The sequence below is a fragment of the Festucalex cinctus genome, chromosome 15, assembly GCF_051991245.1.
Source record: "Festucalex cinctus isolate MCC-2025b chromosome 15, RoL_Fcin_1.0, whole genome shotgun sequence".
Classification (NCBI taxonomy): Eukaryota; Metazoa; Chordata; class Actinopteri; order Syngnathiformes; family Syngnathidae; genus Festucalex; species Festucalex cinctus.
Genome location: NC_135425.1, coordinates 12902636 through 12927987, shown reverse-complemented (window position 1 = coordinate 12927987; position 25352 = coordinate 12902636). Strand labels below are relative to the sequence as shown.

At 39.8% G+C, this 25352-nt stretch overlaps 1 protein-coding gene across 2 annotated transcripts; it reads left to right on the top strand.

Moving 5' to 3' along the window:
- The first annotated feature begins 8475 nt into the window (after positions 1-8475).
- tbx3a (T-box transcription factor 3a) lies at positions 8476-24461 on the top strand. Of its 2 annotated transcripts, none has more exons than XM_077496809.1 (7): positions 8476-9777; positions 10923-11205; positions 11716-11862; positions 12454-12530; positions 12882-13039; positions 14292-14971; positions 22565-24461. In XM_077496809.1, the coding sequence occupies exons 1-7, from the start codon at positions 9368-9370 to the stop codon at positions 23027-23029; spliced, it is 2220 nt and encodes a 739-aa protein (XP_077352935.1). In that variant the 5' UTR covers positions 8476-9367; the 3' UTR covers positions 23030-24461. The 2 variants fall into 2 exon arrangements, with proteins under 2 accessions (XP_077352935.1, XP_077352936.1); XM_077496810.1 differs by having other exon boundaries at positions 8477-9777; positions 10923-11190.
- Positions 24462-25352: the final 891 nt, after the last annotated feature.

Below are 25352 nucleotides of genomic sequence, written 5' to 3'. Positions count from 1 at the left end.
TATATATATATATATATATATATATATATATATATATATATCAAAAGCACTAGCAGTATCAATACTTGTATCAGTCTCAAGAGTTGAGTGCTCGTACTAGAATCAGTCTGAACAAAGCGCTAATTAAACTTTTATGTATTCATATTTGAATTCATTTGGTTAATTGATTCCCTGTAAATACAATAAAACAGTAGTAAATTAAACAAACGTGCATGTTTCTGTATTTTTTCTATTTTATTTTTATCGAAGAGTCAATTAATTTATTTATAACATTTTAAGATAAGAATGGGCTGCTTTGTGCACAAACAGCAAAAGATATGAATCCACTGGTCTGAGGAGCGTGTGGAGGAGGGGGTCATGGGTGGTGGTGGGGGCGGGGTCAGGAGTGGTGCATTCATGGCGGCAGTAGCATGCGGGAGATTCAATTGACCGCACTCAACTTTGCCGCCGCTTGAGTTCGCCGCCGCCGCGAACACTTCAAAAATTGTTGTTCTCGCTACTGACAAAACCGTGAATTCACCCAGAAACTGGAGGTCAACTTTCAACAGAAGCGGGGAGGGGGAGTTCGAATGAGGAGGGAAAAGTAGCATGAGGCAACTTATGGAAACATGTGAGTGGCATGGAAATAAGCTCTTTTGTCTTTTAAAAAAAATACAAATACACACGAGAATGTATTAGCTGATTGTACCTAAGACAGTATGTGGAAATGAAGGATTTTACTCCAGTCATCAGGGAGGTACACAGTACACCACAAAGTGTAACATACAGCATGACCTATACGAAGTTGAATGACCCTCTGGTTGTCACTCCGTCAGAATTTGACCCACCCTCAGAGGTGAGAACATGCCAAAAATCAATCCTGTGCATACTTTCTTGTCACGTATACATAAAGCTGCACAATTTACCAAACTTGAATCGTGATCACAATTGAATTAACCTCATCATTGATTCATTGGCGATACTTACAATTAAAATGCGGGTGTTGCTGCATATCTAATCAAACGCTTTCTCAAATAAGCGGCGAAGGCACTATTAAGGTTTTACAATATAATACCTAAATAATCGTCACACACTGAATTAAATCATAATCCCAGTGAATCATATTGCACACCCCTAATATATTTAAGTTACGGTAATTTGAAATTTTACGCCACAAAATTTTCCATGCACAATTAATGGCCGCCCTTTACTTGGAAAGACTGTACTGTGGGAATTCCAGTCCACGCAGCAGACACGTCCATGTAAAAATTTTGCATTAATAAATTTAATAATTATGCAAATATTTGTGGAGACTGGAGTTAATTTGTGTTTTACAATTTTAAAAAAATGTGCAGAATTTCACAAGTTAGCCTACTTCATGTTACTCTTAATATGAAAAGAAAAATGTACTGAGCTGTCACCAGCGTCTTACAAATGCAATTATGCCATCTAGTGTCAGAAAAACTACCTCAACACAAATCAATATCACGTGTTGTTTTTAATTTTAACTCAATTCTATGAATTGTTATGTATCAATGACTAAAAGATGAAGCCATAGTTCTACTTAACTTTTTTCCACTTTTAAGTTATAAAGGTATGAAATGTAGAAAAAACATTTTACTGTACATTTTATTGTACATTTAGAACAGATAAAATTTGTGATTAACCATGAACTATTGAAATCATGCCATTAATTACGATTAAAAAATGCAATCGCCGACACCCCTAATATAGTTAATCCTTAGAAAGTTGGAATATTTATAACATCTTTGAGTAGGAGACATGCAGATTTGTGTGCACCAGTCATTTCTAACTTAGAGTGGGGACTTATAAACTGATTCTGAGTCATGTTTTTTTGCGGTCACCAACAATCAGAATAAAACTGCTGTTGACAATTTTGGAAAGGATCCGTTTGATTCATGTTTTTAGTCATAAATATATGGAAGGAAGCAACAAATTTCAAGTTTGGTCAAGTTTGCCAAGAACGTTCCAAGTCTGAGTGGACACATTCAAATTGCCTACTAGCTTCCTCCGCACTGTGATTTTCTTTCAAGATTTACGATTGCACCTAATCCATTTCCCCCAAACTGTCATTTGCAGTAGCAAAACATGCGATTGTGTGTCGGGACGAGACGCGTCCGTCCGTGCCATCAGAGGAAATTAGCGCTGGTTTTGCTTTTTGGCCTTTCAGACTGCATGGCACTTGCCTTTCCGCTTATGGTTTTCCATTTCAAAGCTTCTCTGTCTCCATGTAAATACCAAAACACAGTAATCCAATCTGACCCCATTGCAAATTTTCCAGAAACTATCGGGGGGTAGCCGGCTTGACATGAGCCACGCACTTATCCCACTTAACCCCCAGAGAGAGCGAAGCCACCCCAACCTCTTAGCCCCAAAGACGGTGGAGGAATGCGGCGCTTTATACCGCTATCCTCTTAAAAGAGGATCGAGAGGATGGACTCAGAGGAAAAAAAAAGAGAAAAGCTGGCGACTTCAAGGAAGTGCGAAGCGGAGGAGGCCAGACTGAAGTGGTCACCGCCGCCATGCAGCGTCGGCGGGGGCTTGGCGAACGTCACGAGGGCACCACCTCCCCGGCCTCTAAATCCAAACCAAATCATCCCCGTTGCTTCTCGTGCCGTGTATTTATACCGCGCTAACTTGACGACAAATAACCCCAGGATTTTTTTTTCCTCCCTCTGCTCCTGATTTGCTATTGTTTGCCTTTTCGCACGCAAAACTGGTTTCAGTAAGCCTCACGTTAGGAAGGTTGAGGAGTGGTGGTGGTGGGGTGAAGATGCTTATCTGCCGGTGGCACGTAAAGGCCTAAAGACTTTTGACACATGGTCCGCATCTGAGGCATTTGCAGTCGCGATCACGCCGCCCGGAGCTGGCGGCTGTTTACGGGGCCCGAGCAGACAAATCCCCCACATTAAGGCTCTGGAGGTGATGCATGCCACTGGACTGGTTTGCTGCGAACAAGGCGGCCGTTCAGTCCTGGTGCGCTATTGTGGTGAAACAGGTGATAATGAGCAGGGCTGAGCATAAGAGCCATGAAGGAAGCTGCAACAGGGCTGCAGGCCACACAATAACGTGCACTAGTGTAAAGAGTCCACAGGCTGTTTACGCAAGAATTTGTACGGCTAAGAATGCTGACGCGTGATACATTATTAAATTGGCATGCACGAAAAATAATCTAGGTGCAATATTTTTCCCTTATATAATAGTATATAAGGATAATGAATCTACACTAAACGGTGGGGTCAAAAATAACACAAAACTGGGTGAAAATGGGACCGACCCAACGTTCTGGGTTCTATATTTAAAACCAAACTTGGTTCAAAGTTGCATCAACTGAATAACCAACCCAATTTGGGGAGGTTGTTTGGGACTGACCCAACATTTTGGGTTATTCATTTAAATAAAAATATATGGGTCAAATGAATAATCCACAACTCAATTGGGAGGGGACAACCTAATTTGGGTTTTAAAAAAAAAAATGGACGATCCACTACTTTTTTATGGGTTATGTACAATCAAAACCACTGACCCTCCCCCATTTTTTAAAATACAAAACAATCCAAATAAATTGGACAAATAGACCCAATTTTGTACAAAACAACCCAAGAAATTAGGTCACATTGGCCCAAGTAGTAGATTTGGAAAACGTTTTTGACCGGAATTGGGTTATTTGCAACCCAAGCGTATTTAGAGCGTGTTATTTATTTTGACAACCAAAAACTAAATTTTGTGGGTTGCTTTTTACAAAGCAAATTTTTTTTTCTTGCTTGCTTTCTGGGTGATTTATTTAACACAACTTTTTGTTTAAAAAAAAAATAATAATAACCCAAAATGTTGGGTTGGTCCATTTTTGACTCAATTTGGGTTATTTCTTTAGACTGATATTCTTGACTTGACAAAATACATATATAGTATATATATATTAAAAAAAAAAAAAAAAAAAAAAGACTTCAATTTTAGAAGAGTATTATGACATCTTGTAATATTCCAATTGATTTAACCCCAGGACTTGATTCTTGTAATATTGCGGACTTTATTCCCATAACAATCCAACTACTCTCCATTCTTGGATGTCACGACGTCATTCTTGTAAACATTTTGACTTCATTCTTGTAACATTGCACTGTATTACCCTACGTTACAGCTTCATTATCATATTACCAATTCATATTTGCAACCGTACACTTGGTTCTTTGAACATTACGACTTCAATCTAATAACATTGCGATTTCCTTAACGTAATATAAGTTTGGACACTTTATGCTAGTAATATTTTATTTGGATAATTCTGTGGCTAATGTTTTGTTTTTCCACGATCACAATGTAATGAAAGAAATTCTTTTATTGCCGATTACCACTTACAAAAGAAAAAACGCTCAAAGTAGTTTTAAATGTGATTTGATTATGATGTATCAACACTGCATTATGAGGGATTGATACAATAGGTGACATTTTGTCCCAAAGGAGTGTTATTTTGCATTTTTTTACAAGACATCTAAGAGAGTGTAACATCTCCAAGAGTATAGTGATCTATATAGAAAAAAACACCAATTGTGGACCACAAGTCTATTGTTAAGTTGCAATTTACAACACTTAATCAGCAAAGTGTACTTACTACACCATCAAACACGACTATTACAACATTTCCCGTTGCAGCAGAAAGGTTTTTACTAGGTCATTGCCGTACAAACAAACCCTTAGGCCACAACTTGCTTTTTTTTTTTGCCTTGATTTCCCTTTTCACCTCAGGCAGCTTGACGTTGTACACCTTTAAATAGTTGGACAGATACCCAAAAAAAAAAAATACAAAACTAGTTTTCCACTAAGCTTTGTAGAAAGGCAACACATGGGCTGTTAAATTTTGATTAGGATGAGGTGCAGATAATTTCACTGTTTCAATTGCATCAGTGGAAACCGTCTAACCTCAAAATTTATAAAAAAAAAATACATAAATAAAAAAATTCCCCGATGTCCTCTATGAACCGGGAAGTAGCCTACCAACTGACAAACATTGATAAACAAAAATGACCTTTCTAAGAGTTTAGCTTTGGTGAGGTCTGTATTCTTGTGACAGTTCTATCTAGTTATACGCAGCGGCCATTTTTGATGGGTCGTGACATCTACGATGTTGCAACGCAGCAATGGCCGACAGTTGGCCATTAGCCACTCATGAAAACGAGTAGCTGAACTCCACATACCGCGACAGGTCAGTCAGTTTTGTTTTGTTTTTTAGTGGTCTCCTGAGGCGATAGCTTGGGTGGGATCTGTTCCGGCACATGACTATTTTCCTTGCCCGTATGTCGTGCCATCAATAAACACATCCCCTAATTAGCTAAAATTGTTTTTCATCAATATCTATAACTGGCCAACGCGGTGATCGACGTGAGTGAGGGTTAACCGGACATCGCAAAAACAACGGCCGAGGGGGACGAGGTATCGACATGTGCGGAGTTTATCATTGCTGCAGGCAATTGACTAAATGCGCTGATTCTGGAAAGTGCATTTTACAATCTTCGCCTCTTTTGAAGTGCCGGATCGATTCCTTGCCGCGCCTCCGTCTTTTTGGGGCGAATGGCTAGCGTTTAGAAAGCCATTAGTCCGTCAATTGGACATGTCCCTTTCTGCTTTGCATCGTCGTGTCCGCACGGAAGTTTGGATTCAATTACAGTAGTTGAATAAGCTAATCTCGAACATTGGAGGGGGCTTCCACCCCCCCCCCACCCGTTGCTCGCGTGGTGTTTAGGGCCGAGGCAATCTCCCCTGCATTCGGGAGCGGTGCCGCCAAGTCTGTCCTCGCTTATCATTAACAATCTGCAAATAAACAGGACAGCATACATTACATCACTTGCAGCTCCGTGATCAATTCCAGGAATGTCTTTGAAGCTTTGCTTAATGAACCTACACAGTATGGCTGTTGGTCAGGGCCCGTATAGAACACATGACCTCAGCATTGAAAGAGGAGATGACGAACTGGAATGGATTGAACCTAAAAAAAAATCAGTTTTCGGGTGACAATGCCACTGACTGAAATGAACATTGAACACTTTGGGGAAGCGTTGGATGCAGATTTCCAAGCGTGGAAGCGCTGACAAAGTTGAGCGCCATCAATCAGGAGCTTTTCTGTTTTTTACGGCCTCTCCGAGTCCCTGAGAGCCCTAACCCAGTAAAAGTTTATACAGCGTATTGACCGTCCTCTACTTGCTTAGCAAATGAAGCCACGTCCAGCTCGCCGGGAGACTGAGAGGCTGCAGCCGTGTCAACACCGCTTCCTATTTGATGACACCTTCCACTAAATTGAAATGTGCTTCTAATGGAGTGGGGGGCGGGGGGGATTGTTTGGATAAGTCCACTGTGGAGGAAATGTACACTTATGGGGTGCCCGGAAAGTCACTGTGCATTTCTATTTATGTTAAAAGAGACGTGTTTTCATACGTAGTTTGTTGCTTCTATGTTCTAATTGGTTACCATGAATTAAGAATAACATGTAAACAAAATACAAGATGCTGCATAAGTCACTGGGAATGTTTTTTTTGTTGTTGTTTTTTTAAATATAATACATATGCACCTCTTGGATTCCAATATGTGGCTATAAAATAAAATAAAAGTATATAAAATTATGTTTGCATAAAAGACAATATAGAATAATATTGCATTCTATTGGACATTGAAAATATCTTTTAGCTACATATAGGTTGTGAATAATAAAAATACAGGGAGGTCAGAAATTCGTCATTGCATGCACATATTTTTATTTACAGGTGATTCCACAACGTCATTTTCCACCTATATTATAGTTCTATTTTATATAATACACTTTCTGCTTTCCATATTGAACTAAAATGTGATTATCCAAATATAATGTATTAAATAAACAGTAGGGGTTTTTTTTTCTCCTAAATTACTTTTTTTGTGTGTGTTTGTATAGCCTATCAATAGTGTATGGAAAGATTTAGCCGGCTGATTTAGTGGATCTTGTGTCTCTTTTAGCCAGATTTGTCTGTGGCTTATCAACAGCTTTTGTTTTTCTGCGGGAAATCAATAACAGGCAACACATAAGCCCAATATCAATGTGTGTAACCCCCAGTGGGACACACTCTATACATGAACACACACACGCAGGTGATTGAATGTCTATTTTTTTGTTGTTGTTCATGCAGCCAACTGTCTTTTTATAATTATGCAATGAATGCAAACCCCATTAACGCGAATGTTAAATTTCAAATGCATTTTAACATGCGTGGGAATTATTCACGCAACATGAGGTGCACATAAGAAAGTCACTTTACACCGAACAGTTTTTATATGATGGCCAAAAATTAAATTACACAAAAATAAATCGATTGAGATACGGGAAGCACAGTGGAGCGTGACAAATAATTGACAATTCACAGCGTTGGTCCGAGGTGAGCGAGTGGTCACAGCTCTTTAGAGTTTACTTGTGAATTTGGGTTTAAAACGGCATTTAAAGTGCGCGCTGTCTGCACACGCAGGCTCCCATATAATGCTGCAATCACTCCAGCATACACAAATCTATAAGCTCTATTCATATCCGCGCATGGCTTAAACCTTTCAAAGTATTAAATCTGTAGAACATTGTCAATGTAAGAGAAAGGATGACGACAGACGCGCTTAATAACACCACATAAGCGGGACATTTGCATGCGGATAACACGCAATGACAATAAAAAAAAAGGGATTAATATAATACTCGCGTCCATGGCGGATGCGTTAAACTGCCACACTAGATGTGCGCAGCTTAAAATTGAATTGTTGCCTGCATGGTGCGCTTGTGCCGGGAAGTGTTCTATATTTGCCTGCTCAATTGATTGGTTATGATTCACAATATCTGTTGCTGTTTTGATGCCAGAGATGATAAGACACGCACTGCTGAGCACCATCCTCCCCACGAGCTGTCATGTAAGCATAACTTGGATTGATTTGCTTTTTAAAATAAATCGCAGAAGATTTATAAAAAATAAAAATAAAAATAAAAAAAAAAGGTTTTTTGTTTTTTTTAATAAATCTGAAATTTGGATAACATGCTCGAGCAAATATTTAGGCTATACAAATATGACCAACAAGCTTGTCATCTTCCCGCCTACCACTCCTATTTGTTCGGCTCACATCACCGAGGATCTAAGAGGAAATGGTGTATTAAATATCTGGACATGCATGAGGACAACCACGCAATCGCGGCCAAATTGTGCAGAAATACACCGATGAAGTCACCGTAAGGTCGGCGGGGTTTGGCTGTCAAAAGTCTGAAAAGCGCTCCGGGGGTCCGAGCGGCAGCGTGCGAACAACCAAGCCGGCCAAGAGCGTCGCTGCGCCGGCTTGGCTCGCCGCGCTCGTCCCGCTACGCCTCACGAAGCTCCGTGTTGACATATTCACACCAACACCGAGCGACTGATTGACTGACTATGACTGAAGCTTGGGATAGCGGCTCACATGCAAAGTTTTTTTTTAGTTTTTTTTTTTTTTAACCCTTTTCCTTTTTTCACCCCCTTCTTTCTTTTGCCGTTTTCCAAACACCTTTTTATAAGTCTCGAGCCCGATCCCCTCCACCCGGACCTGTTAAAACCCCGCCCCCTTGGTGCCTCACAATTGGTCCGAAAGCGTCAAAGAGCCAATCAAAGGGAGTCGCTGCAACACATCCATCCTGCGTGGAGCCCCGTGGGCCACAGAAGGCGCTAGGAAAATCACGGAGCTGGGACCTTACCACACTCTCTTCCTTTCTCTCTCTCTTTCTCTCTCCACTCTCCTCCTCCTCTTCTTCCTCTCTCTCCTCTGTCGAGCTCCGTGGAGTGGACGACTTGTTTCCCCGCACACGTCCTTCCCAGAAATGCGCGTGAAGGCGAAGGGACGCCGGGCGTGTGTGTGCGTGCGTGCGTAAAGAGGCGCGAGGGAGTGCGGAGCCAGTCGAGGCAGGACACGGGAGGCTGATTCGAGAAAAAAAAAAAAGAAAAGGAGGGGAGAGACGACGAGAGAGCCAGCCAGGAGGGACGCGCTTTTTTTGTTTCCCTTTTTTGTTGTTGTTCGTGTATCTCCTTTAAACCGAGAATGGCGACGCAGTGAAGAGGAAGAATGCACCGCCGTACACTCGAGTGACGCACCCGAGTTGGTTCGTGTGCGGCAAACTCTCAAGTGCAGCCGCTCTTTTCTTCATGGGGAACATCTTCGCCTTTTGATTTTTCAACTCCCTCCCCGAGAAAAAAACAAAACAACAGTGGACACTCGGCGGATGCTTCAAGTTTGAAAGGAGGACTTGTTCGTCTTGAACATTCGCCTGCACCCCCTCCTTCTCTTTTGTCGTTTTGATTTGGCGTCCCAAACACTCCAAGCCCACGTCCGCTGCTTGCAAAGCACTTGGATGAACTTCCTGATGAGAGATCCAGTCGTGCAGGGCTCGAGTATGGCATATCATCCGTTTATACCTCACCGGGGTCCGGAATTTGCCATGAGCGCCATGCTGGGACACCAGCCGCCTTTCTTCCCGGCTCTGGCGCTGCCCCCCAGCGGCTCGCTCTCGCTGCCGGGCGCCCTGGGCAAGCCGATCATGGATCAGCTGATGGGGGGAGCGGCAGACTCCGGGCTGCACTTCTCGTCGCTGGGCCACCAGGCCGCCGCGGCGGCCGCTGCGGCCGCGCACCTCCGGCCGCTCAAGAGCCTGGAGCCCGAGGAGGAGGTGGAGGACGACCCCAAAGTGCACCTGGAAGCCAAGGAGCTGTGGGAGCTCTTCCACAAGAGGGGCACCGAGATGGTGATCACCAAATCCGGAAGGTGAAGCTCGCTCTGATGCTGCTGATGATTTGAAATTGGCGAATTAGTGTAGGATGGTAAAAGTGCATGCAGTCTGCTTCGCTCGCTTTAAAATCAGTTGAGCTCTGAAAACAGTTGGGTCAAAAATTGGGGGTCGATTTGAACTATATTTTGTATTAGTCCCCCCTCCACAAATCAACCCAAATCAAGATTGTTTTGAAAGAAAAAAATGGGTGTAAAAAATAACCCAACCATGTGTTGAAAACGGACAAACCACTAACTTCAGTCGATTTTACTGAACTTTTTTTTCTTCCCCACAAAACAGCCCAATAATTGGGCTGCTTTGTGCAGGGGGAAAAAAAACAAACAAAACATAAATAAAATACAACACAAGAGGTCAAAAAGAGACTGATCAGTACTTGGGTTATTTTGATCCATTGTTAAAAAAAAATGGTTGAAAAAAAATAACCTCAATTATGGGTGGAGAAAAAAAGATTACTATATGGGCAATATGACCCAATTTAGATTATTATTATTTTTTTGTACAAAATTCTTTTTTTGGGGTGGGGATGGGGGTATATATTTTTTATTTTATTTTTTAATACAAGAAAAAAAATAGATGAATCGATACTTTTGTGTAAGCATTATTTATGTATTTTAACTAAATTGGGTTATTTATTTATTTTTTTACCTAACTGTATTTAGTTTAAAACAAATCCCTGATGTAACTGCAAAACTAAATGTAAAAATTAGAATATTACATTTCAAGTGCAGTTCATTAAATTAATAGAAATAAGTTATCTTTAATGTGTTCAATCATTAAAAAGGGGGGAAGTGGGATTTGTCTTGCAGTAATTAAGCCCCAGTAAAGCTTTGTGTACACACACTTACACTCGCGCGCACGCGCACACACACACACACACACGCTTTCTCCTCGTAATCCCATCATTCATTTCTCTAAAACTTTACACTAACAGATCGCACTTTAAGTGTGAGTGTGTATTCTGCTCTTGTTTATACGCGCAAAACTTGCATGTCGACTATGCACGAACTCGTCCAGTTTACATTTAGCCACATTTTTTAAAAACGTGAAATCCACTCGTATTCTAAATGTAACGCCATTAAAACAACAACAACAACCAACCAAACTGTGTTTTGGCGTCAAGGCGGATGTTCCCCCCCTTCAAAGTGAGGTGCACGGGCCTGGACAAGAAGGCCAAGTACATTCTCCTGATGGACATCGTGGCGGCGGACGACTGCAGGTACAAGTTCCACAACTCGCGCTGGATGGTGGCGGGCAAGGCCGACCCGGAGATGCCCAAGCGGATGTACATCCACCCGGATAGCCCCGCCACAGGCGAGCAGTGGATGTCCAAAGTGGTCAACTTCCACAAGCTCAAGCTCACCAACAACATCTCTGACAAGCATGGATTTGTAAGTTCTACTAATGTATGTCCATTTTACTATTTTCCTATTTTTATTTAATTTTGTTTTTTTGCACAATCATTATAGGATATTTTAAGTCGATTTCTTGCATGAACAAATGTGATCGTGGGCCACAATATTAGACTAGCTAAAAAAAAATACATGTTTGAAATATTATTTAATTAAGAGCATCGAAGCAGTCATTAATGCACCAGCACAATCCGTTCACGTGTCATAATTAAATTGAAAAAGAGCCACAAAATTATTATTTTTGGAGCACTTTTCACATGGGAGGACTCCTAATGTTTGTAGTGTGACATCTATTAATTCAACCGTGCAGTCTCTAATATTGTGGCTCACTGATTTTGCTAACACGATGCTATACATTATGTTGTTTACAGTTTCGTTTCAATCTGCAATGTGATCCTTTAAATGCCATTAATAATGATTTTTCTTCCACAGGATTATGTTAATATACCAAGAATAGGGTATTGACATATTCCGGGCTGTGTGATTTTTTTTTTTTAATTACAGACAATTCTCAACTCGATGCATAAATATCAGCCTCGCTTTCACATCGTGAGGGCCAACGACATCCTCAAGTTGCCCTACAGCACCTTTAGGACGTACGTGTTCCCCGAGACTGACTTCATCGCGGTGACTGCTTATCAGAACGACAAGGTAAACACATCGGAAGGGAAAAGGGGGGGGGGGGATTTAAATGGAATAATAATAATCAAATGAAATCCCCTTCGCCCCTCCTTGCCTGCTTGTTGCATGCTCCATTCATTCGAGTGCTTTCGTTTTGTTGTCATCAAAAATGAAAGAGCTGCTGTGGGGAAGGAATGTTGCACATGCAGGTTAGCATGCTTTTTTAAAATTTAAATCACGTGGAAGGGATTTGGTATAGTGGCGCACACACACACACACGCTCTGTCTCTGCATGCGCAAAAAAAAAAAAAAGGTTGGGGGGGGTTGAGAAATGGGAGAAAAAAAGAAGAAGGGCAAAGCTCTGCGCATGAATGGAGAAAGAGAAAAGGCTTTTCGTGTCACACTATACGCTCGGTGCTTGCATTTATGTGTGGGTATATAAGGGGGGTAGAAATATATATTTAAAAAAAAAAACAGTGAAAAAATGGTCACATGGTTTAGGCTACACACAACTCGATTTTGTGCTTGCCTGTTATTATTTTATGACTTTAAAAAGTGCTAACGTCGTACGTTTAGTTATCCATAAAATGACTTACATTTTTTATGTTATTTTTTTTGCAGATAACTCAGCTTAAAATCGACCACAACCCTTTCGCCAAAGGCTTTCGTGACACTGGCAACGGCCGGCGAGAAAAGAGGTAAGTCCCACAACAACAAGCAAAAATAATAATCGCGTTAGCTGGATTCAAACGCGTCAAAGCGTCAAAATTGACCCTCGGGGGATGTTGCTCTGTTTATGAACCAGGCTGGCACTGCACGCTGTTTAAAAAAAAAAAAAAAAAAAAAAAAATTGCTGCTATATGGAGCACGTTTCATTAATTAGCTCGCTTTTACTAGCAGCACACTCACAAGCAGCGATTTATTGCGCGAATGTGAGCAGAAATGGATGTGTGGTGTTGGTCGCCATGGTAACGCATGCACTGTGGCCAGCCATGTTTGTTTGTTTTTGTTGTTTTCGTAAATATGAAGGCAAATTGTGTGGTGCGCAGGAAACAGTTGGCCTTGCAATCCATCCGCTCGTACGAGGAGCAGCAGAAGAAGGAGAACGGAGCTTCGGACGACTCCTCCGGGGAGCAGGCCCCCTTCAAGTGCTTTGGGCAGGCCTCCTCCCCTGCCGTGTCCACCGTGGGGCCCCCGCACCTGAAAGGTATCCCCGCTCGCTCAGCCGCGTTTCAAGTGACGAGATTGTGTTTTTCGACTGGAAATGGGTCATGCAAGTTTGTCAAACGTAAAAAAATATTTAAAGTTTTTTTCTAACAGACAAAATAATGCATGTAAATTGTACGTGGGGATTATAACGTCATTAAATTTATACAAGTTATTACCACTTGATGTAAAGATTTAACATACTCTTACTCACCGCTATTAGTAAAACCTGCGCCATTAAAAATTCCACACGATGCAGGAAATATGTTGTAAACAAGCAAAAGAGTGACATTAGGTCACAACATTAACTAAAACTTGCACCTCGTGTTATGTAGGATATAACTTATTTATGTCATTTTTTGTTGTTGTTTTGTTTTGTTTTATGTGGCGGAGGATATCATCATGAGATCCAATACGAAAAATAACTGATCCGATATAGGCTTAATTGAAAACTGAGAAAAAAAACTTTTTTTTTTTTTTTTCGCTCACGGGACACATGCGCACTTCTGTCCGAATTTATTTTTTCCTATTTAAGTTTGAACTGTCATGTTGAAAGGCGTTTCTAATATTTTCAAATAATGCGTCCAAAATATTAGAAACATGGAATAAAAAAAACAGTAAAAAGTTACATGCACAGACAAAAAAAAAAAAATGGTTGGGTTGTAATAATTCCACCCAACAGTTTTTGTTGACTATTATCATGAAACAAATAATTAACATTTGTATCCAGCATGACCCGACTCACGCTTGCATGGGCCCAAATTTCTGCTAATAAAAAATGATTGATCATTCAGTTTTGATTGATCCCTTAGAGCGGACATAAAACAAAAATAATAATCATTACACGTCTTAGAAGTGATTGACGCAACATTTTGCGGCAAAGTGGGCATTATCGGAATCCTAAAAGCAACGAAATAAAACATATGATGCATTTGTCCTTGACGTGTTGGGGGACAAAATGACATCTGTATTTATTTTTGGTTTAAAAAAAAAAAGTGTAAAATGTCAAATTAATTTGTATGCAATTAAGTGTAACTTTAAACAAAATAATATCAAAATAAATAAGGGGATTAAATAAAATGAACAAAATGACGTAACAAAAACACAAATACTTTCAAAGTTAAATCGTTTTAGACCAAAGCGATAACGCAACAGGTGTTTATAATTCACTGATGTCTTGGGCCAGCTGATTAAATGCTGCAGCTTGTATTGTGTTTCTTTATTGAAATTTTTTTGTGGGGGGTGGCTTGCAGACTTTTGCGACAGCGACGAAGACAGCGACGACGAGAGCAAAGACGGCCACGTGAAAGACGGCCCAGACTCCAACAAGATCTCCACCACGACTGAGGACGGCAAAGAGCACGACGCGAGCCCGCCCAAAGGTCACCTGTTCGGGGGAGGCGGTGTCGGGGGCGACCCCCCCGGCCGAACCCGCGACGGCGGCGGCGGCGGCGGCGGCAGCCCGAGGACCGAGCGAGGCCGTGCAGCGGACTCTCGCCACAGCCCCATCACCGTCATCTCCAGCACCACCCGCTCCGGGGAGGACGTGAAGAGCCCGAGTCTGGACCCGGCCAAGGACGACGAGTGCCGGCCGCCGGGCAAGGACGCCTTCGCGCCGTTGACTGTGCAGACGGAGGGCGCGCACATGGGCCATCACGGCCACATGGCCAACTTCGGATTTGCCGGCGGCCTGACGGGACAGCAGTTTTTCAACCACTTGGGGGGCGCGCACCCGTTCCTCCTGCACCCGGGTCAGTTCAACATGGGCGGCGCCTTCTCAAACATGGCCGCGGGCATGGGGCCCCTACTGGCCGCCGTGTCCACGGGAGGGGTGAGCACCATGGACACCAGCAGCATGGCGTCCTCCCCTCAGAGCCTGGCGGGGGCTCCGGGCCTGCCATTCCATCTGCAGCAACACGTCCTGGCCTCGCAGGTAACAAAAAAAAAAAAAAAAAAAAAAAAAAAAAAAAAAAAAAAAAAAAAAATGCATTCCCTGCAGAATAGCACGTGAGCACAGCTTTATTGATGTTTTCATGTAAGCATAAGATTCTGAGGAGTACGGGACACTTTATTGGGTACACCTGCACAATTGGATGCAATACCGAAGGTGTATAATTACCAAAGCACATCAAACAAGCAAAAGCTACTAGGCCCAATATTATGAGACCCAATACAAGAGAAGTATGAAAATTAAATGACACCATGGTGATGACCTTTTGTATTGTGATGAAAAATGCAAAAGATGAAAAATGATACTTATATGGTCCAGAATAAAATATATATAGGATTATATTAGATACCTTCTGAAATGAAAATGACAATTAAATAGCAACAATACAGGATATAATTTATTGTGATGACTAAGAATGCCCATATGAAGCTAATGAATTATATTATGCATGTCCTATAACTGACATTAACAAAATACTGATAAGTACACCGGCATAATGCACTCTAAAAAACAAATTGGGTTAAAAAAGGGACTGACACGACTTTTTGAGTTACTCAATTTAGTCAAAAAGTTGGGTCGAATGAATAAACCACAAAACAACCCCAGAATTTGGATTGCTTTGTGGACTGCTTAATTTCATCCATTTTGGGTTCACTCAAAAAAAAATAAAAAATAAAAATAGTTGGGTCAAAAATTACCCATGGGTCAAAAATGGGCCGATCCTCTACTTGGGTCAATTTGACCCAACTTTGAGTCAAAAAATTCATGTTTTAGTCTAAAACAACTCGTAAATATTGGTCCGATTCTGTACTTGGGTTTAAAAAAAAAAAAAAAAAAAAAAAAAAAAAAGGCATTTTGTATCAAACTGATCCATAAAGTGGATTGGTCCATTTTTGATCCATAATTGGGTTACTTTTGACCCAGCTGTTTTTTTAGAGTGTTGAATAACTCAAACAACTGGGTTGGTTCATTTTGACCCAATTCAATTGAGTTATTCAATTAACCCCAAAAGTTGGGTCACATGAATAACCCAGAAAAAACATGTTGGGTTCTTGACTCAAGAGGAATTATTTTTGGCCCACCTGTGTTTAGATTGTGATCAAATACAAGAGATGCGTAAAATCTTGCTGTATAATAGATAATAATGCCCATGCAGTCTAATGTATCATAAAGTTACATCAATATTGTACTTGCTTACTTCAGTCCCAGCGAAATTCCTTATACCTCTAAAATCACAACTTTTCAGGAAACCCCAAAATGTTTGTGAAAGCGTGCAAGCCATTTTTAACGCTAAATAACGCCCACGCTTGTGGACTGATTAATATTGTAGATTTATGGAAGGAATAAACATGAACAAATTGTGACAGGAGAGCGGCCCGACGCCAGTGACATTCCAATTCTATACTACAGTTACACATGCATAACATACAAGACATGAGTTGACTGAAAATGCCCATAGATGCTAATGTGTGTGTGTATATATAAATTATTATATACACTACAGTATAGCCAATACATGCTGCAATTTAATTTAAAAGACACAAGCAACAATATAGTGTAACTACACTGGAATAATGTATTGTGATCCCATTCAAGAGATGGAGCAAAAAATTATGTACATGATTTGATAAAAGAGGTGAAAAAAAAATTGTTTTTATGCTTAAAAATGCCAATCGAAGCTAATGTATGATACTCATATACAGCCAACAGCTAATCCATACTGTCACAAAAATCTGCCTTAACAATGCTAATGCTGAACTGGATGTTAGACAGGTGTTGAGCGAACAAAACATATATTTATGGCGGCTGGGTAGGGCTGCCTAAACCGTTGCCCCTGTAGCTATAAGTTGAGCAAAATATTAGCAACAGCAGGTAACGTGTCAGTTTGCCAGTTTATCGTCCGACACGTCGTCAAGGCGTCTCGCTCGAGTGCAGACGTGAGGAATTTTAATACGCATTAGAAATTCTTCGGCAAAGCTGTTTACATGCAGTGCTGCTGCTGCAGGGGGCGGGGGGGGGTGCATGTTCACCTCTGGGCGTGTTAATATGTGCCGATAAAAACGTGTGACTCTCCAGCAGGAAGCACACACGCTTGTGCAGCAGCGGCGTACGACGGGCTGCCATGGCCCGGGGGCGAGGCTGTTACCGCGCCCTTGATAACCCCTAGAGGGTTGGCACTCCCACACTTTGATTCCACTCATCCAATTTTGACCCCCCCTTGGCCTCCGAAAAGACTGACGCAATCAAAGCGGAGTGTTTTTAATCCCTACATTCGATAAAACGATTGCGATTTACATCCGACGCTCGCTGTATTGACAGTATTGCTTACGCTTAGCTGGCTGGTGGAGAGCTGAAGAAACACTGGCGACTGGTTACAACAGTACAAACAGCGTACATGTGCAATTTAAGGATTATGTGAGTCGGAAACAATAAAAGAACCACACACACATCTGCAATTTACGGATTATGAGAGTCGGATTATACATTTGCAAGCTACAATTTCCACGAATTGGCCGCTCAGTATGGAAAGCTGCTCAGGTTGCAGATGTGAGACCAGCTATGGATGTGGATAATATGGAAATCGGCACACAGACATGCACATACGTGAACATACATATGTATATAATCCGTCATTGGTTCATCTGTTATTTGCTATATCATCATCCTTTTTGGTTCTTTACCGATAAGCATATAATGCCGATATCAACTTAAAGGAGGTGTACACAATATATATATATATATATATATATATGTATATATATATATATATATATATATATATATATAAAAACAAGATACCAAACAATCAGAGACAGAAGCTTATGTGCTAATGCTAATGCGGCTAATGTATCAACCATTTGTCACTCACTCGCTAGCACACACAATAAAACTTTAAACCGATAATATTTGTGATAATTTGTTATGAATGAGGTGCTTTTCTGGAGTAAAAAAAAGAAGTAATTTTTTAAATTTGCATATGATTAAAACTTGGTAAACAAAACCATAATTTGCATTTTTTTTTTTTCAGTTTACTACATTTTAATAATATGTAACCGATGTGCATGTTCCAATTAAGTAACTCTAAATGACTCCTTTTTCAGCGTAACATGTCAGTGTGAGGCTGCAAGTGTGTGCCCGTGATGACTATGTCCGGAAGTGCTATTGATTGATTGTCCTCAGGCGTGGTGGTTTCTCGTATATTGAATTAGAGGCACAAGATGGTGCCAGAGGCGGCTGATATTTTTTCATTTGGAAGTCAAAATGACTATAATACCAAAACACAAATTACATAGTCCTCCGTCTGCATAAGCTTATCCCTACCATTAAGAAAAAAAAGTTTTTACATAAAAATGGCATATGAACAATAAAATAAAATGAAGCATGTTTTTTTTTCTCAATAGAAAAAATGTTTTGTCAAAGCAAAATCAGCTGCTGTTTTTATGGGGGTGGGACCCAAAGCCCTTTTTTCTTTTTGCAAAAAAAATTGCTAATTGATGATTTATCCGTGTTTTTTTAATTCAAGAATATTGGGCGTTTAAAAAAAGAAAATTACATTATTATATAATTAAAGCATGCCAAGTGCTAACATAACTAATAACTTTACAAGACACAAAAGGACAAATGTATTTTTTTACAATGAATTTTAGCAATTCATAGGCTTCTCTACTGTATTATATTTTTTTATTTTGTGCCCCAAGCAGGCCAGAGCACACTTAGCATTTGCCTATATGGGCCAAAAAAATCTTGATAGTTTGCCTCCCAATTACTGCAGATGCGTTCTCAGACAAACCCAACAGCAAAAAAAAAAAAGCAACCTGACATCCTTTGTCAATAATTAGGGAATGCTCACGTAGTAAGTTTCTCACATACAAGTCACAAAGATGCAGTCGGACCGGGAAGGAATGCGTTTTGGGCAAGTGTGAAATGATATTGACATGTTGCCAAAGACAGTATAATGACGTCTTTTATGTGCTAACTGAAACTACTTAATAGATTAGCACCACACTCGGCGGAGGGCGTGGCTCGCAGTGTCGCAGGCTAAAGAAAACACCGACAACAAAGGTGTGAAATCCAGGATTGGTCTTGTCGACTTTCGTCAACACGGCGAGACGAGATGTTTTTGTTTGACGTTAATCACTAATTTGATGGAGGAAAAGGAAATAGACTGTAAGAAGGTGAACACCATTAAAATTGTAGAATAGTCACAACGTTGTTAGTTAATATGACAGTTTGGCATTGTTTTGTTTTGTTTTTTTAATTTCCTGCTACATTTCAAGGAGCTTTTTCCACCAGCTTGTCTATTTACCATGAACGGTTTGGCCTTAATTGGCAGAGGTCACCTTGGTGCTATCAGATAAGGGAAGAACAGACAACTTATATTAGAAAAAATTATTTTCCTGATATCTGTTCAGTTTTTACACAATTCCCTCAATAATGCCATTCCTATCTTATATCTCCCATTATTTGACATGCATCTATTTCTACATAATCTTTCTTATTCACATCATTCAAATTTTAACATATTCCAAAAATTAATACCACGTAGGCTATTACTTTTCTCATTCCAAAATTTCACTGTTTTCCCAAAATTCTACATTTATGACCAAAAATTCCCCATTCATTCCCAATGGGACACTCCACTTAACAGATTCACACCGTCCTCATTTAAAATCCAAAATATTCAAATTATTCAAGTCGCTTGGGAACAATTTTCAACTTGTCAATAATTTCCAATGACCAAAAATTCAACATTTTCACCATTAAAATCCCCCCACAAAAAAATCCCATTCCAATAATGCAGCCAACAAAACGTTATTGTTCTCATTTGAAATTAAAAACATGCAACACATTTAATTCACCTGATAACAATTTTCAACATGCCACAAATTCTCTATTCATTCCCATTCTGTATCATTCACCATCATTCATCGTGTCATTCAACATCATTCCACATGTATACAAAATTTTTCATTCAGCATTGCAGCATTCACAAGCAATTTTTCCAGAAATTGCAGAATTTACACCATTAAGATATATTTTATTCTCCTCACTTTTTTGACATGCTTCTATTTCCACATTTCTCAACCGGCGATCACCATTCCGTCAACATATTCCCAAAAATGTATGCCATGTGGTGTGTTTACTCATTTTACTCATTACAAAAATGTTATTTTCTCACAAACAACAAAAAAGATGCCATTAATTCCCAATGGCACAATTCAACACAACAGATTCACATTGTTCCCATTCCAATTTCACAATCTTCAGCTCATTCAATTCATCCGAGGAACGATTTCCAACATGCCAAAGTTCCCACACAGCAACAATTCCACATTTACACTAACAAATTTAACATTTTTTCACAAATATCAGTCAATATATGTATATGTATCATTTCATGACTCCATATCAATCAAAATCATTCCATATCTTACCATATTAGTCAATATCATCCCATGCCATTCAATACCATTTTGCATGATTTGACATCATTTAATATGTATCCATTCATTTTCATTTGGTGTTTCAGCATTCACACAAAATTTCTCCAGAAATAGCATTTTGACGAATCAGGCATAAAACCATATTGATCTGATAGCTGAAGATTTTCAGCCTTCACACAATTAACCAATTTCCACAAAACTTTCTGCCATTGCTGGCAACAAAAATACTGATCTGATATAGAATTTTAATTTAATTTCCAAAAACTTTGTGCCTTGATATTAGCAAAAAGCTCTGCTATCTGATTTGTATCTAATTTCCTTAAAACTCTGGAAAGGTATTTTGTGACCCAAAGCAACAACTGATTTCAATTTGAAATTTGGGTGCAGGTGTAAACCTTTTAAAAATAAATATTAGGCAGTCCTGACATTTCCCTTTATGTTGAAATGAATGCATTATTGTTATTGATAAACTAGTGGGATATGCAGGAAGTGAGTCACTGTAAGTGTGTATGAATTGCTGCTGATTTTTCTTGGCGGAGGTATTATCTCTACTTATGGTGCAAGCCATGACATGGTCGAGATTTCAATTGTGGCAACAAAATGCTCATTTGTGGCCCCGAATTAGGCCTTGTGTGCATATCAAATACTAATTTGGGGGTTTAATGTCGTTCCCATGAACATCTTGGACATCTGGCTCAGCAAATGTTGCTTGAGATTGTAATATGTGTTCTGCTTGCTTCAGCAACTGTCCCGAAATGAGAAATAGAGTTGATTAGTATTTTGTGGCCACAATTTGAAAAATCACAGCTGGAACAAGTTCTGTGTGCGATAAAAAACAAACACTAAAATAATAAATGTGCTAATATATAAACTTTTCTAATTAATATACATGCGTGCAGAAACACGTGTTCTTAAAAAAGATATTTTTTTTTTCATTCATCACTGGCTTTACAGCCATATATGGCATCAAATTGTGACAATCATATCAATATAGTCGTGTGTGTTTCCCCTACATTTCAGTTGGAAATCTTGCTGTGGAATTTTCACTTTTGACATGGAAATTCCAATTTAATCACCATAAATCTAGATCATAGTATTTCTTTCTTTTTTTTTCTTTTTTCTTTTTTTTTTAAGGAGATTAACCTTTAAACATTTTATTTGCATGGAAAACTATAGGAAGTTCTCTTAAATTGGATCACAAGACAGATTGTGGATAGGTTAGGGATTTACATATAGTGACTATCATTATTGATTATTTTTAAAGATGCATTGTGGGATACATGGAGGGCACATGCATGGGATAACCTACACTCACTACAAATTCGATCAGCAAGATGGCAAAGTCACGATCAAGTCAAGGTGCAGTGATTGTCCAAGTGTGCTATAGTACCACTAGTAGTATGTGGGCGCCCTCTGGTGGTATGCAAAAATAATTGAATGAAAACTGCATGTTACATTTGGCTTCAACTTTTCTTTTTAAAAGTACATTTAGTACATTTGTCAAGTAAGATCAGTTATATTTAACATTTTTGTTCCCCAGAGCTATAGAAAATGTGTCCTTAATTTTTAAGACAGCTAAACAAGAAAAGTTTGAACTGCACTGGATTAAAAATAATTTAAAAAAAATGCCCAGAGCTACAAATATACGCTAAGTTATAACTGAACTGTACTTAAAATATACTGTATGAAAAGCACAAAAAAATAATTAAAACGTAGTTAATTAAATTGGGAAAAAAAAGTTTAAACAACCCACCCCAAAATTTACTTCAAAATTAAATCTGACTGAACAGTACATGCAAATTACTGTATAAAAAGCCAATTAAATAAATAAATAGTTACTGTAGTGGATTTGCCGAAAAAAATAAAATAAAAAATAAACCGACGTTTTTTTCCCATGCACACTTCATCCCAAAATGTAGATTTACAAAATAGTTTAAACTCCACAGCTGCTTCGTTCTGCATTTAAAATATATATTTTAAGTTTTGCTTGGATTATTCTTTCGGGTGCCTCGAGAGGTTTAGAAGAATATTAGCACAGTATTAGGAAGTAACAAGCGTTCATTTTACTCAAGTTTAAAGGGCAAAAATCATAGAGATGAATTTGTTTTTTGTTATTCTTGCCGGTTTGCAGGGCCTGGCCATGTCCCCGTTCGGAAGCCTGTTCCCCTACCCGTACACGTACATGGCGGCCGCGGCCGCCGCCTCCTCAGCGGCGGCGGCGGCGGCCTCGTCGTCGTCCTCTTCGCCGTCGGTGCACCGGCACCCCTTCCTGAACGCGGTGCGCCCCCGACTCAGGTACAACCCCTACTCGCTCCCCATGACGGTACCGGACAGCACGCTGCTCAGCACGGCCGCGGCGGCCGCCGCCTCCGCCTCCGCCCTCGCGCCGCTGGGGGCCGAGCTGAAGGGGGACGTGCTGGTTCCGGCCAGCCCGGCGTCGGCCCAGCTCGACTCGTCCACGTCGGAGGTGACGAGCCGCTCGGTGACGCCCAAATTGTGCGCCGACAAGGAAGGCGCCAACGAGCTGCAGAGCATCCAGCGCCTCGTCAGCGGGCTGGACTCGAACCAGGACAGGTCGAGAAGCGGGTCGCCCTGAGCCCGCTTCCCCTAATCCACCCCTCCCTTTTCAACCACACACTCTTTTGATTTGCCATTTTCAAGGCGTCCCAAAAATCTTGAACGACAACAGGAGGACTTTTGTTCATAGCAGTTTTTTTTTCCCAAGAGAAACATATTTTCGTTTCTGAAATGCACTTTGGTTGAATACACATCTGATATGTATTGTTTTCTTCTTCTTCTTCTTCTTCTTTTATAAATTAAAAAAAAAACAACACTTAACCTGTCATTGTTTTTGGGGAATACCGTACAAGTATTGAAACTGAAAAGTGGTCACATGGGTGAGACTTAACCAATTGAAGTTGCTGCTGTCTCCTATCTGCATACGACGAAATGTTTTTTTATTTTATTATCATCATTATTTCTTTGACTTTTACTTCTTCCCAATATGCACTCTGAATTTACACCTTTTTTTTTATTTCCACTACCAGTGAACGTAACCTACCTTGAAGAGACTGCTGTATTTTCTTGTATACAATTTCAATTTGGCCCAAAAAAAAAAAAAGTTGCATGCCCTCCTCCTTCCTCCTGATCGTCCAATCGTGAATGTTCTTGAAAAACTAGGGGAGGAAAGTACTTCTTTTAAAAATATATTTCTTAATTGGATGTTTTTAAAGTTTTTTGTTTTTTTTTATCTCAAAACTGCTCATGGGTTGACAAAAAAAAAGGCCCAAGAGTAAAGTTCAACGGGCAAAGGGAAGCAGGAAAAAAAAGTTAAATATTAAAAAAAAGAAAACCAACATGAACGGTAGTATTGAGTCTACATGTACATATGAGTATATAAAATATTTATGTATAATTATTTCATATTGTTGCGTGTAAATAAAAAGTAGTTTGTCCTAGGGATCTGTTGTTAATTTATTGTGGATATATCTGTGTAATGATAATGTGTGGCTATTATCCTTTTGTTGCCATCTCCATTTATGACCACCTCCCCCCTTTGTCAAAATCTTCAAAAATGGATTTTATTCCTCCCTTAATATCCACATACTCACACTCATGTGCCATTGTATTTTTCACTTGTTGTGCGTCCGCGTGCGTGTGCGCGTGTGTGTTAATTCTTTTGAACGAATGACGAATGCGACATGCGAACGCACCGCACCAATGGCTTGAAACAACTCCTATTTTTAATATTAAACTTTTTTTTTAAGAAACGCAAAACAAGTGTTTGACAAAAAAAAAGTGGATTTTTTTTTCTTTTATGGAAATTTGTAAACCTGGTGGTTAAAAGTGCCGTATAATCTAAGAAAAAAATATACAGTATATGAAGGTTTCGTTCTCTCTTTTTTTTTTTTTTTTTGGTTTGTTTGTTTGTGTTTCTTAAATTGGCTTATGTAGCCGATCGGATTTTTTGTCTAGTTTACAACATCGACATCGTGTTCTTGAAAGTTTCAATAAAATATTGAAATGTTCGGAGTTTTTTTTTTTTTTTTTTTAATCCGTGTCATTTTGCACCACGCACGCATGCAGATGGAAAAGTGAATTGATCACATGGATGTTTGATGAAACACTTGACACAACATGGACTTAATTCAATTAATTTCACTCCAATGAATTTAATGCTATAATGACAATAAACGCATCTTAATCTTATAATTGCTACAATAACGCTCATAATTGCTTCGGCAGATACTTTTTTATTTTTATTTTGGAGGGGGGGGGGGGGTAATACAAATTAGATTTATTTCTGCCTCTTGTGGCCAGTTAAAAGCAAATTGATAGGTTTTAAATTTGATGATAGCGTAATTTGAGTTTTTGTTCCAACAAGAAGTCATAATAAGCAAACAAACATCTTTAAAAAAAAAAAAAAAAAAAAAAAAAAAAAAAAAAAGCCATGAACGTAATTGTACTTTCGAGTGTGACTTTGAAAAAGGAGAGGAAAAAAAACCTGTCCTCTCCTCTCTTTTAATGGCTCCAGCTCGGAGTCAAGAGTTTATCAGGCGTCTATCTTTATTTGTATGTCGTCTGGTTAATGTGCAGCGAGGCTGGCGCTGCGGGACGGACGCAAACACGTCGCGCTCTGTCTCAACTGAGGCCCGCCCGGACTTTAGGGTTGAGGTTATTGCTCACCTGGCGCCCCTCTCGCGCGCATATCTGCACTTTATTGCGCGACAGGCGTCTGCAGTCTGCGCGGCGTCCCCTAGCGGGCCTTAGGGCAAGGTGGACCGCCCTACACGTTTTTGGTTTTTTTTTTCAAAGTGCTAAAGACAAGAAATATAGGATTATGTATTTTGTCAGGATGAAAAGGCAAAATCTAGTGAAAATATTTCCAAGATATAGGCTGCATATGATTTAAAAATAAA

What these genes read in the sequence shown, in the direction of transcription:
- tbx3a (XM_077496809.1), top strand. Translation starts at nt 9,368, where the DNA reads ATGAACTTCCTGATGAGAGATCCAGTCGTGCAGGGCTCGAGTATGGCA. An exon ending in AACGGCCGGCGAGAAAAGAG is followed by an intron (nt 12,531 to 12,881) that starts GTAAGTCCCACA and finishes TGTGGTGCGCAG; the next exon opens with GAAACAGTTGGCCTTGCAAT. An exon ending in AACACGTCCTGGCCTCGCAG is followed by an intron (nt 14,972 to 22,564) that starts GTAACAAAAAAA and finishes GCCGGTTTGCAG; the next exon opens with GGCCTGGCCATGTCCCCGTT.